Source organism: Salmo salar, chromosome 14, assembly GCF_965601325.2.
Source record: "Salmo salar chromosome 14, fSalSal1, whole genome shotgun sequence".
Lineage (NCBI taxonomy): Eukaryota > Metazoa > Chordata > Actinopteri > Salmoniformes > Salmonidae > Salmo > Salmo salar.
This window is the reverse complement of record NC_138304.1, coordinates 49,360,154-49,374,334: the sequence shown is the minus strand read 5'-3', so window position 1 is coordinate 49,374,334 and position 14,181 is coordinate 49,360,154. Positions and strand designations below refer to the sequence as shown.

Sequence of the window (14,181 nt, the reverse complement as noted above, 5' to 3'; positions counted from 1 at the left end):
CTAACAAACCAGTGAAGCAGCAGTCACTAACACACTAACTCACTAGTGATGCAGCAGTCACTAACACACTAACACACCAGTGAAGCAGCAGTCACTAACACACTAACACACTAGTGAAGCAGCAGTCACTAACACACTAACACACCAGTGATGCAGCAGTCTAGTAACACACTCAGTCCTAGCGGTAGTTGTTATTCTGTCTCTCACTGTTCAAATAAACCTACCATTAAAATTATAGACTGATAATTTCTTTGTCAGTGGGCAAACGTACAAAATCAGCAGGGGATCAAATACTTTTTTTTTCTCCCCTCACTGTAAGTGTATAATTCTTGTGCAATTCATATCTACAGTTTAGGCTACATTGAGGTTTTTCTTTCATTTCTTTTTATCTGACGTTAGTACGTAGCCTCACCTTAATTAACCTTTAGGGCCTAACTATAACGCGCCAAATGCTTTTGGGAACTTGGGTAGAAAAAAACAAAATGTTGTTATAACTTCAATCCACTGTCAGAGTTTAATTAAACAAGAGAAAAGCTGCGAAATGGAGAGTAGAAGGCAGGGTCAGAACTGTACTCTAATGTTTGGGAAAATATTTGGTGAAGTGTAACAGTGTGGGGTTTATGTTATGTGTGATGATTTTGAGGCGGTACAGAAATTTGACAGTCACAAGACGGGGACTTTAAAATGACTCGTCAAGGGAACTGTACTGTTCAGATGGGTTAAACGGAACAGTAGCCTGACTGAAATCTGGATTTTGAATTGGGTCTATAACCTCTCACATTGCCTAATATTAACTCCTGAAGAATTAAGCATTTCTTGCAGTAAAACTTTACACCAAATGTACATTTTGACTCTGGAACAAGAGAGGAGAAATATGATGTATTACTTTCAGCATCTTGAGAGAATAAAATGCTTGGTTAGGGACTGTCTCTAAAAGGTGGTGTTGCTATCTTTATCAGCATCATAAAACCTGATAGCTCAGTTAGGGACCGTCTCTAAAAGGTGGCGGTGCTATCTTTATCAGCATCATAAAACCTTATACTGCGGTTAGGGACCGTGTCTAAAGGTGGCGGTGCTATCTTTATCAGCATCATACAACCTGATAGCATTTCAATCCCAAAATATACATCCACACTGAAATCTTATCAAAAACATGTTAGGTCGAACTGGACATTTAGCATAGAAAATCTTTCCAGTACATTTTTAATTTTTTTTTATTCCCTAAATGCCTTTGCTGCGTCAGAGAAGCAGAGATGAACGAGGAAAGACAAAAACTAACCAACTTTATTGAAGCATACATTCTATGGTTTTATTACATTATTCTGGTGAGCAAGAGTTTATTCAGTCTTCTAGGGGAACAAGTAATGACAGAAGAGAAGCTGTATGTATCTAATAAATTGACTAATAAAATGTCTACCAAAATGTCTGAAATTATAAGCAGAAACATAAGCCTATCTAAAAGAGGCCTTCCAAAAGATAGTTCTCCCATCTCTGACTGCACAGCACCGTTTCTATATTAGCGGGTTAGGGTCGGGTGCAGGGATTTTATCACATATAGTTGGGCGGTTGCAGATGGGTATTATCAATTTTGGGCGGGTGCGTGTAAACAAACAGCTAGCACGCGCATCACACACACACACACACACACACACACACACACACACACACACACACACACACACACACACACACACACACACACACACACACACACACACACACACACACACACACACACACAAACACACAAACACACACACACACACACCTCCAGTAAATCATAGCTCCAGAGCATACTTCAGTGGCGAGTCGTTGGATGTCGGGCTCCCGAGTGGCGCAGCGGTCTAAGGCACTACATCTCAGTGCTAGAGGCATCACTACAGACACCCTGGTTTGAGTCCAGGTTGTATCACAACTGGCTGTGATTGGGAGTCCCATAAGGCGGGCCCGTGTCGTCTGGGTTTGGCCGGTGTAGGCCGTCATTGTAAATAAGAATTTGTTCTTAACTGACTTGCCTAGTTAAATTAAATTGAAAAAAATACAACAGGCTGGTTTACCACTAAATAATAAATCTGATGAATCCCAGAACAGTGGAAGCCCTCTGAGTGACTCTCACTGAAATACTAAACTATTGTGTTACATTCACCGCTTCAAGCAGGACTGAAACTGACTGACTGACTGGGGGGGTTTATCAAAATCATCAGGATAAAGTCTCTCACCAGACACAACCTGAGCCAGCTTTTATCGAGGAACGCAAACCAAGCTTCATGAAATCAGTCTGTTATGTCAATCTAAGATCCAGTCCTGAAACTAAGGGCATGTTGTGTATCTCCCAGGGTGTTTGTTCTCTCTCTCTCTCTCACCCCTTTATTACAGTATGAAGTGTGTCTCAGCCCCATGCAACTCCTCTTCAAAACATACATTAGATTGAAAAGTGAATCTGAAGCCCATCTCGATGATTCATTCAGCTTAATAACATTTCATCTGAAAGCTGTGGAGAGCCCCTCTCTATTTGTTACGCCCTCGTAAGCGTATGATAAAGATTAAACTTATTACCCTGGTGCAGTAAACAGGAGCCACCCTGAAGGATCAAATTAAATTACATTGATTGATTACATTGTCCTGGCTGACACAGGGAGGGGGTGAGAGAGAGAGAGAGAGAGAGAGAGAGAGAGAGAGAGAGAGAGAGAGAGAGAGGAGAGAGAGAGAGAGAGAGAGAGAGAGAGAGAGAGAAATAGAGCGAGAGAGAAACAGAGCGAGCGAGAGTGAAAGAGAGCGAGAGAGAGAGAGAGCGAGAGACAAGTGATATAATTGCCTTCAGGATAGAACAGGGGATATGAAATCTCAATGTTCTGTAATCCTATCCTTTAGAACTCTTGGGGGAACCCGTTGGAAGATTAAGTATCCTTATTAGAATGTCGTTATGGATACTGAAGGGAGGGATAAAATAAACACATTTGCAAATGTGCACTATCATTCTCCAAATTCGGAGTAGGCTACCACCTTCCAGGGGACATAGCCTATACAGAGTTCATGGTAACCATGGTGACCACGCCAAACTTTCACACTTTTCAACTCAACTCTTCGTCCAGTAGGTTTATTAATGGTCTCTTAGCAACCATTTCATAGCCACGTTGTGTGTTTTATCAGTTAGTTAGAGATCAGTGAGAGATTATTCCGTACTTTTGTATACTTTTTACCCAGAAGTTCTGAAACTCACGAGCCAAAAGTGGTCCCTGAAAATGGTGTACTTCGTCACATACGTGCAGATACGTGCACCACGTCAGTGATCAATTCAATTAAATTCAAGGGGCTTTATTGACATGGGAAAAATATGTTAACATTGCCAAAGCAAATGAAATAGATAATAATCAAAAGTGAAATAGAGAGAAACTAAACTGATTCAGACACAAGGACTCTACAGAGAAGGACTCTACAGAGAAGGACTCTACAGAGAAGGACTCTACAGAGAAGGACTCTACAGAGAAGGACTCTACTGAGAAGGACTCTACAGAGAAGGACTCTACTGAGAAGGACTCTACAGAGAAGGACTCTACTGAGAAGGACTCTACAGAGAAGGACTCTGCAGAGAAAGACTCTACAGAGAAGGACTCTGCAGAGAAGGACTCTACAGAGAAGGACTCTACAGAGAAGGACTCTGCAGAGAAGGACTCTGCAGAGAAGGACTCTACAGAGAAGGACTCTACAGAGAAGGACTCTACTGAGAAGGACTCTACAGAGAAGGACTCTACAGAGAAGGACTCTACAGAGAAGGACTCTACAGAGAAGGACTCTACAGAGAAGGACTCTGCAGAGAAGGACTCTGCAGAGAAGGACTCTACAGAGAAGGACTCTACAGAGAAGGACTCTACAGAGAAGGACTCTGCAGAGAAGGACTCTACAGAGAAGGACTCTACAGAGAAGGAACTAACTGTAACACATTCTCACATACAGGCACATTAGTGACCGTCTAATGTGGCTATATTATAGCCATACTGTCACCATTGATCTCTCTCTCCCTCACTCTGCTGTGTAGGCATCTTGCTAGCTGTCGCTCATTTGGTGAGGTGTTGAAAGTCATTGGCAGAAACTCGAATTGCTAGTGGATGGCCCACGTGGGGGAAAAAGTGGGGGAAATGGCGCCGCATAGCATGCAGAAAACAGTCGCTTTCAAACTAGGGAATTCGTTGCTAATTAAGGTAAAATAGTAATTCTGTATAAATTACACATTGACACGTCCTGCCCAAAGCGGGAGGTTTAAAAAATACTTACAAGTTGCCAAAAAAACTATTTATTTTTTTATAAAACTAACAAATGGTGACAGTATGGCTACAATATAGCCACATTAGACAGTCACTAATGTGCCTGTGTGTGAGAATGTGTTACAGTTAGTTCCTTCTCTGCAGAGTCCTTCTCTGCAGAGTCCTTATGTCTGATTCAGTTTAGTTTCTCTCTCTCTGTGTGTGTAGCACTTGATTAATCAATTTAAGTCACTAATTGGCTAGATCAACTTCTCGGCTCTCACAGATCTAATCAGAAGAGGCAAGGAAGACAACAGATAGCATACACAAAACCACACACACACACACACACACACACACACACAACACAATCCTCATGCACAGCAGGAGTTTCATCACTCCTGGCTGAAGAAATCAATTGACAGAGCTGTGCGTGTGTGGGTTACCAACTACCGCCCACTATCTCCTCTTAACGCTGACCTCTATGTAACGCTTCTGTGGTGATTCACCTGGAATGAACTGGAAGAGCATGATGACTGAATGTGTGGGTTAAATCACAGCAGTTAATGAGGAGTGAGGTCACACACACACAGACACAGACACACAGACCTGCACACACATTGAAGCATACGTTCCTTCCGTCTGACTGAGTCGTCACCCACCTGCCACCAGGAGCTGTGTAGGTCGGCACAGATGAGCTCGATGATGTCCCCAGCATGGATGGTCAACGGGGGGGCACTCTGGGGAGAGGGGATGCCACAGTAGTCTCTGATCACCAGCATCCTGGGGAGACCTGGGTAAAAAGGAGAGGAGAAGACATGCTGAGACAGGGCTATGGTAGACCTGGGGACAGACAGAGGAGAAGACACATGCTGAGACAGGGCTATGGTAGACCTGGGGACAGACAGAGGAGAAGACACATGCTGAGACAGGGATATGGTAGACCTGGGGACAGACAGAGGAGAAGACACATGCTGAGACAGGGATATGGTAGACTCAACAGCCTTGGTTTCTCAAATGACTGTCCCTCCTGGTTCACCAACTACTTCTCAGACAGAGTTCAGTGTGTCAAATCGGAGGGCCTGTTGTCTGGACCTCCGGCAGTCTCTATTGGGGTGCCACAGGGTTCAATTCTCGGGCCGACTCTTTTCTCTGTATATATCAACAAAGTCACTCTTGCTGCTGGTGATTCTCTGATACACCTCTACGCAGACGATACCATTCTGTTTACATCTGGCCCCTCTTTGGACACTGTGTTAACTAACCTCCAGACAAGCTTCAATGCCATACAACTCTCCTTCCGTGGCCTCCAACTGCTCTTAAACGCAGGAAAAACTAAATGCATGCTTTCAACCGTTCGCTGCCCGCACCCACCCGCCTGACTAGCATCACTACTCTGGACGGTTCTGACGTAGAATATGTGGACAACTACAAATACCTAGGTGTCTGGCTAGACTGTAAACTCTCCTTCCAGACTCATATTAAACATCTCCAATCCCAAATTAAATCTAGAATCGGCTTCCTATTTCACAACAAAGCCTCCTTCACTCACGCCGCCAAACATACCCTCGTAAAACTGACTATCCTACCGATCCTCGACTTTGACGATGTCATTTACAAAATAGCCTCCAACACTCTACTCAGCAAACTGGATGCGGTCTATCACAGTGCCATCCATTTTGTCAACAAAGCCGCATATACCACCCACCACTGCAACCTGTATGCACTTGTTGGCTGGCCCTCGCTACATATTGGTCGCCAAACCCACTGGCTCCAGGTCATCTATAAGTCTATGCTAGGTAAAGCTCCACCTTATCTCAGCTCACTGGTCACGATAACAACACACACCCGTAGCACGCGCTCCAGCAGGTATATTTCACTGGTCATCTCCAAAGACAACACCTCCTTTGGCTGCCTTTCCTTCCAGTTCTCTGCTGCCAATAACTGGAACGAATAGCAAAAATCGCTGAAGCTGGAGACTTATGTTTCCCTGACTAACTTTAAACATCAGCTATCTGAGCAGCTAACCGTTCGCTGCAGCTGTACATAGCCCATCTGTAAATAGCCCACCCAATCTACCTACCTCATCCCCATATTGTTTTTATTTACTTTTCTGCTCTTTTGCACAGCAGTTTTTCTACTTGCACATCTATCACTCCAGTGTTCATTTGCTAAATTGTAATTACTTCGCTACTATGGCCTATTTATTGCCTTACCTCCTCATGCCATTTGCACACACTGTATATAGACTTAATTTTTTTCTATTGTGTTATTGACTGTATGTTTTGTTTATTCCATGTGTAACTCTGTGTTGTTGTTTGTGTCGCACTGCTTTGCTTTATCTTGGCCAGGTCGCAGTTGTAGATGAGAACTTGTTCTCAACTAGCCTACCTGGTTAAATAAAGGTGAAATAAAATGAATAAATAAAATAGAGCTGGGGACAGACAGATGAGAGGACATATGACTTCTAGATGGCCAGAGTCACTCCCCTCCTCAACCCCTCTGATGTCCTTTCTTTCCAAAACACTTGTCTCTGACCAACTGTCTCGTTATCGCTCTCAGAACCATCTTCTGGACCCTAACCAGTCAGGCTCCAAGACGGGTCACTCAAACGAAACTGCTCTTCTCTCTATGATGGAGGCTCTCTGCACTCCCAAAGCTGACTCTCTCTTCTCTGTTCTCATCCTCCTAGATCTATCCACTGCTTTCAACAATATGAACCATCAGATCCTCATCTCCACCCTCTCAGGGCTGGGTGTCTCAGGCTCTGCACACTCCTGGATTGCATCCTACCTGGCAGGCCGCTCCTACCAGGTGGCGTGGAGAGGATCTGTGTATCTCAGCTTGGATGTTGGCACACCACCTCAACCTCAGCCTCGAAAAGACGGAGCTGCTCTTCCTCCCGGGCAAGGCCTGCCCGCTCAAAGACCTCTCCATCACGGTCGACAACTCCAAGGTGCGAAGAACATTGCCGTGACCATGGAAAACACCCTGTCGTTCTCAAACATCAACAACATCAAAACAGTGACTCACTCCTGCAGGTTCATGCTCCACAACATCTGTAGATTACAACCTTTCCTCAAACAGGAAGTGGTACAGGTTCTAATCCAGGCAGTTGTCATCTCCCGTCTGGACTACTGCAACTCTCTGTTGGCTGGGCTCCGCGCTTCTGCCATCAAACCCCTTCAACTTATCCAGAACGCTGCAGCCCACCTGGTGTTCAACCTTCCCATGTTTTCTCATGTCACCCCGTACCTCAGCACACTCCACTGGTTTCCAGTCGAAGCTCCCATCCACTACAAGACCTTGGTTCTTACTTACGGAGCAGCAAAAGAAACTGCCCCTCTCTACCTTCAGGCTATGATCAAACCCTACATCCCAACCACCTCAGCTAGACTAAAGACACCTGCCAGCCAGACAAGGCCTCCTACTCTCCCCCAGCCTGCTCCCGAAGTTAACACTTAAACACATTTACCTTACAGCCATAGTCTTCTTTAGTGTGGTCCCAGATCTGTTTCTGCGTTTTTAACCACCTCCTATGGTCATTTGTGTGACAACAACCATAGGAGTGAGCTAGACAACGGCATAAACAGATCTGGGACCAGGCTAACAGTCTTCACTCCTATTAAAACCAGTGCTGCTGTCCTCAGATGACTGAACTGTCATGGCAACAAGCACGCATGTGCTGTTTAATAAGAACAATATAAAGCCAATACGCATAACGGTATTCCTTTCTGCCTGCCTGTCTTTCTCATGAAGAGATTAAGTTACGGATATTAATTTCATCTCTAAGCGACTCAGGCAGGCATAACTCTATTGCCTGGCCCAGAGGAGAGGAGCACAGGTAAGGGCATAGAGAGAGGCTGGAGAGTTTAACCAGCAGAGAGGAGGAGAAACAAGGGAACAGAGAGAGGCTGGAGAGTTTAACAAGCAGAGAGGAGGAGAAACAAGGGAACAGAGAGAGGCTGGAGAGTTTAACAGAGGCAAGGGCACAGAGAGAGGCTGGAGAGTTTAACCAGCAGAGAGGAGGAGAGACAAGGGAACAGAGAGAGGCTGGAGAGTTTAACAGAGGCAAGGGCACAGAGAGAGGCTGGAGAGTTTAACCAGCAGAGAGGAGGAGAGACACGGGAACAGAGAGAGGCTGGAGAGTTTAACAGAGGCAAGGGCACAGAGAGAGGCTGGAAAGTTTAACCAGCAGACAGAATGAGAAACAAAGGAACAGAGAGAGGCTGGAGAGTTTAACTGTGGGCGTCCTCCTATCCCTGCCCAGGCTTTTCTTAATGAATCCACCCACTCCAATCCATTTGTCTCCACTACACACTGTCCTTCCTCCCTGGCTCCCACCGTAGACTAGAGGTGGGGGTAAAGGCCTTCCTCCCTGGCTCCCACCGTAGACTAGAGGTAAAGGCCTTCCTCCCTGGCTCCCACCGTAGACTAGAGGTGGGGGTAATGGCCTTCCTCCCTGGCTCCCACCATAGACTGGAGGTAAAGGCCTTTCTCCCTGGCTCCCACCGTAGACTGGAGGTAAAGGCCTTCCTCCCTGGCTTCCTACCGTAGACTGGAGGTAAAGGCCTTCCTCCCTGGCTCTCACCATAGACTGGAGGTAAAGGCCTTCCTCCCTGGCTCCCACCATAGACTGGAGGTAAAGGCCTTCCTCCCTGGCTCCCACCATAGACTGGAGGTAAAGGCCTTCCTCCCTGGCTCGACCATAGACTGGAGGTAAAGGCCTTCCTCCCTGGCTCCCACCATAGACTAGAGGTAAAGGCCTTCCTTCCTGGCTCTCACCATAGACTGGAGGTAAAGGCCTTCCTCCCTGGCTCCCACCATAGACTGGAGGTAAAGGCCTTCCTCCCTGGCTCTCACCATAGACTGGAGGTAAAGGCCTTCCTCCCTGGCTCCCACCATAGACTGGAGGTAAAGGCCTTCCTCCCTGGCTCCCACCATAGACTGGAGGTAAAGGCCTTCCTCGCTGGCTCCCACCATAGACTGGAGGTAAAGGCCTTCCTCCCTGGCTCTCACCATAGACTGGAGGTAAAGGCCTTCTTCCCTGGCTCCCACCATAGACTGGAGGTAAAGGCCTTCCTCCCTGGCTCCCACCATAGACTGGAGGTAAAGGCCTTCCTCCCTGGCTCTCACCATAGACTGGAGGTAAAGGCCTTCCTCCCTGGCTCCCACCATAGACTGGAGGTAAAGGCCTTCCTCCCTGGCTCTCACCATAGACTGGAGGTAAAGGCCTTCCTGCCTGGCTCCCACCATAGACTGGAGGTAAAGGCCTTCCTCCCTGGCTCCCACCATAGACTGGAGGTTGGGGGTAAAGGCCAATCTGTTAGCACTAGATTCTTAGAAAGTGGATTGAATTGTGTTCCATCAGTGTGGATGTTGTGATTATTTACTATGTGTTCTTCATCATCGTCATCTGGCAAACCCTTCTCATGAAGTGCAACTTGGTGAACCCTTCTCCTGAAGAGTTACTTGGCGAACCCTTCTCCTGAAGATCTACTTGGCGAACCCTTCACCTGAAGAGCTACTTGGCGAACCCTTCTCCTGAAGAGCTACTTGGCGAACCCTTCTTGGCTAACCCTTCACCTGAAGAGCTACTTGGCGAACCCTTCTCCTGAAGAGCTACTTGGCGAACCCTTCTTGGCTAACCCTTCTCCTGAAGAGCTACTTGGCGAACCCTTCACCTGAAGAGCTACTTGGCTAACCCTTCACCTGAAGAGCTACTTGGCGAACCCTTCTCCTGAAGAGTTACTTGGTGAACCCTTCACCTGAAGAGCTACTTGGCGAACCTTTCTCCTGAAGAGTTACTTGGCGAACCCTTCTCCTGAAGACCTACTTGGCGAACCCTTCTCCTGAAGAGTTACTTGGCGAACCCTTCTCCTGAAGACCTACTTGGCGAACCCTTCACCTGAAGAGTTACTTGGCGAACCTTTCTCCTGAAGAGTTACTTGGCGAACCCTTCACCTGAAGAGTTACTTGGCGAACCTTTCTCCTGAAGAGCTACTTGGCGAACCCTTCACCTGAAGAGTTACTTGGCGAACCCTTCACCTGAAGAGTTACTTGGCGAACCCTTCACCTGAAGAGTTACTTGGCGAACCCTTCACCTGAAGAGTTACTTGGCGAACCCTTCACCTGAAGAGTTACTTGGCGAACCCTTCACCTGAAGAGTTACTTGGCGAACCCTTCACCTGAAGAGTTACTTGGTGAACCCTTCACCTGAAGAGTTACTTGGCGAACCCTTCACCTGAAGAGTTACTTGGTGAACCCTTCTCCTGAAGAGTTACTTGGTGAACCCTTCACCTGAAGAGTTACTTGGCGAACCTTTCTCCTGAAGAGTTACTTGGCGAACCTTTCTCCTGAAGAGTTACTTGGTGAACCCTTCACCTGAAGAGCTACTTGGCGAACCCTTCACCTGAAGAGCTACTTGGCGAACCCTTCACCTGAAGAGTTACTTGGTGAACTAACTTTGAAGTTTTCATCTTTTAGACTTTTAACTTGAAGTTGTTAGATGGTTATATAGGCCACTTTCACAGCACCGGTCTTCACATGAGGTCTCTGTTAAAACTGTAGGAAGTGAGACGGTCGAACTGTACTGACCTGGGTCTGGTTGTTTCCGCACCGTCGGAGCCCTCTGTGGAGAGAGAAGGAATGTCATTCACACACATCACACACAGGTGCACGCAGACACACGCACGAACATGCACACACGCATGAATACACATGCAGAAACACACACACGCCGAGAGAAACAGACACACAGAGAAACAAAACACAGAGAAAAACACACACACACACAGAGAGAAACACACATAGTGCAATACCAACTTGACCTGCTCTATAGTGTGAGTCATAGACGTTTATTCATCTGTGAACACTGGGAATTTTCTTTCTGTTTTTCTTACAACAGTAAGACGTGGTACCTACCAGATACACATATGAAGAGGGTGTGCTGTTCATTACAGTCCCTCCTACACACATACAGTATCTTACCCTTGTGTTACACTTGTGTGATTGTTAAGAAAGAGTGTGAGCAATCTAGTCTCACTATGAGTCAGGTTCAGCAGGGCAGGAGACAGTCAAAATGATACATTCAGTTAATGGAATGGAATGGCTAATGCTATGTATTTAGGAAATCGAAAATCACATGCATCCATCTATCCATTTATCATGTGTCTGCTTGTGTGTCTGTTTGTGTGTCTGTTTGTGTGTCTGTTCGTTCGTGTGCCTGTTCGTGTGCCTGTTCGTGTGTGTGCCTGTTCGTGTGTCTGTTCGTGTGCCTGTTCGTGTGCCTGTTCGTGTGCCTGTTCGTGTGCCTGTTCGTGTGCCTGTTCGTGTGTTTGTTCGTGTGTGTGCCTGTTCGTGTGTGTGCCTGTTCGTGTGCCTGTTCGTGTGCCTGTTCGTGTGTGTGCCTGTTCGTATGCCTATTCGTGTGTGTGCATGTTCGTGTGTCTGTTCGTGTGTGTGTCTGTTCGTGTGTGTGTCTGTTCGTGTGTGTGTCTGTTCGTGTGTGTGTCTGTTCGTGTGTGTTTCTGTTCGTGTGAGTGTCTGTTCGTGTGAGTGTCTGTTGGTGTGAGTGTAACATTTCTCGGGCTATTGAAAATGTATTGCCGTGGTTACCCTCTCTAAGTAAGAGCAGTAGTGCAGTGCGTGTCTTACCTCAGGCCTCAGCTTGGCAGAATCTGAAAGGAGGTGGACAAGGGACAGCGTGAGCAGAAAGCACTAAACAGAATAACATTTTGTAAAGAGACATCACTGGAGCATATGATAGTAAAAGTCAATGGTTGTAGAGGCACATCTCCATCTCTTACCAGTTTTTCCACAGACGCCCACTCTACCCAGACACTCCTTATGAGCGCCTAGTCCACACTTAAGACAGAGATAGCCCTGGTTGAAGATACCCCTGGAGGAGACAGGAGACATTACAGGTACAATACCAATCTACACCACTATTTTCAACACTGTTAACCACGGAGACTTCAGGAGAAATACTATTATGGGATGTTACTCTGAGAGTATGGATAACCAGGTATTAACAAAGAATAAACACACACACACACACACACACACACACACACCTGAGGAGCAGGTGACAGGAGCTACAGGTAGTGATTCTGATGAAGGTATGCATCCTGAACTGGTGGGAGTTGTTACTGGAGTTCTCTGGTCTGATGTTGGATCTGTTTAGAGAGAGAGGGGAGGAGAGGGAGGGAGGAGAGGAGGAAGAGAGGGGAGGAGGGAGAGGAGAGGAGGGAGAGAGAGAGAGAGGAGGAGAGGGGGGAGAGAGAGAGAGGGGAGGAGGGGGAGGTGAGGAGTGAGAGAGAGAGAGGGGAGGAGGAGAGGAGGGAGTGAGAGAGAGAGAGAGGGGAGGGAGAGGAGTGAGAGAGAGAGAGAGAGAGAGAGAGAGAGAGGGGAGGGAGAGGAGTGAGAGAGGGGAGGGGGAGGAGGGAAGGTGAGGAGGGAGAGAGAGGGGAGGAGGGGGAGGTGAGGAGAGAGGAGGGGGAGGTGAGGAGGGAGAGAGGGGAGGAGGGGGAGGAAAGGAGTGAGAGAGAGAGGGGAGATGGAGGAGAGAGAACAGATGGTGTGTGTGTACAGAGTGTGTACAGAGTGTACAGTGTGTGTACAGAGTGTGTACAAAGTGTGTACTGAGTGTACAGTGTGTGTACTGAGTGTGTACAGAGTGTACAGTGTGTGTACAGAGTGTGTACAAAGTGTGTACTGAGTGTACAGTGTGTGTACAGAGTGTGTACAATAGAGCTATAGGACTACAGCAGGTATCTTCCAGAGGGATAGTCTCCTACATTATCATGAGAGACTAATATGTTGAAACCAGCTGGGTCCTTGAAATCACTTTGAAGTTGGAGTGAAAGGAGCCGTAACCAAACTGTTGCTTAGTAACTCACTATGCCAGGGAGCACTTCATCTGATGGCTGCTCTCTGCTCTGTGATTGCCTCCTGGTTCTGGTGCTCATGTCTGTTGTGATGGGACAGTTTGTTGCCTAAATATCCCCCTTGGCGTGCCACATTTACACATTTACACAGCTGCACAAACACACACAGACAGACACGCAAACACCACGCCACACACACCCAAACACACACACCGACCTACACAAACACACACACACACCTACACACCTACACTCACCTACACTCTGCAGAGGTAGATGTCTAAGTGGAAAAGCATTATGGGTACTTAGCAGTAAGTGAGTTTCACTTCCCTCTCTCCAAATCAAAATCATTTCTCCTCTCCATCTCTTCAATTCCGCCACTCCAGGGCCCTGGTTTGAAACAACATTTCCTAAATCGATTTCGCCAAGACAACCGTTTATAAAGATGGGTCAAATTGTACGATTAGAATGGACACCCATAACTGTCACCCCAAAGTACGCTATGATAGAAATAACGTGTTGGAGTAGTGACAAAACGCACACAGCACCAGTCAAAAATGTGGACACCTACTTATTCAAGGGTTTTTCTTTGTTCTTACTATTTTCTACATTTCAGAACAGTGAATTCATCAAAACTATGGAATAACACATATGGAATCATGTTGTAAGCAAAAAAGTGTTAAAACAAATCAAAATATATTTGAGATTCTTCAAAGTAGCCACCCTTTGCCTTGATGACAGCTTTAAACACTCTTGGCATTCTCTCAACCAGATTCATGCCGTAGTTACCTGGAATGCACTTCAATTAACAGGTGTGCCTTGTTAAAAGTTAATTTGTGGAATTTCTTTCCTTCTTAATGTGTTTGAGCCAATCAGTTGGGTTGTGACAAGGTAGTGTCACACCCTGATCTTTTTCACCTGTCCTTGTGATTGTCTCCACCCCCTCCAGGTGTCGCTTATTTTCCCCGGTGTATTTATCCCTGTGTTTCCTGTCTCTCTGTGCCAGTTCGTCTTGTATGTCTTTCAAGTCAACCAGCGTGTTTTCCAGTACT

The 14,181-nt window shown here is 46.5% G+C and overlaps 1 protein-coding gene across 3 annotated transcripts in view; it reads right to left on the bottom strand.

Annotated features, from left to right (window-relative positions):
- Window positions 1-14,181, bottom strand: part of vav3b (vav 3 guanine nucleotide exchange factor b) — a 177,381-nt gene that overhangs the window by 45,203 nt on the left and 117,997 nt on the right. For all 3 annotated transcript variants that reach the window (XM_045694484.2, XM_045694483.2, XM_014141449.3), the window contains exons 16-20: window positions 12,317-12,418; window positions 12,050-12,141; window positions 11,898-11,920; window positions 10,839-10,872; window positions 4,904-5,034 (exon numbers count right to left, since the gene is read on the bottom strand). In XM_045694484.2, the coding sequence (XP_045550440.1) occupies window positions 4,904-5,034; window positions 10,839-10,872; window positions 11,898-11,920; window positions 12,050-12,141; window positions 12,317-12,418 (382 nt within the window). The remainder of the gene's footprint in view (window positions 1-4,903; window positions 5,035-10,838; window positions 10,873-11,897; window positions 11,921-12,049; window positions 12,142-12,316; window positions 12,419-14,181) is intronic.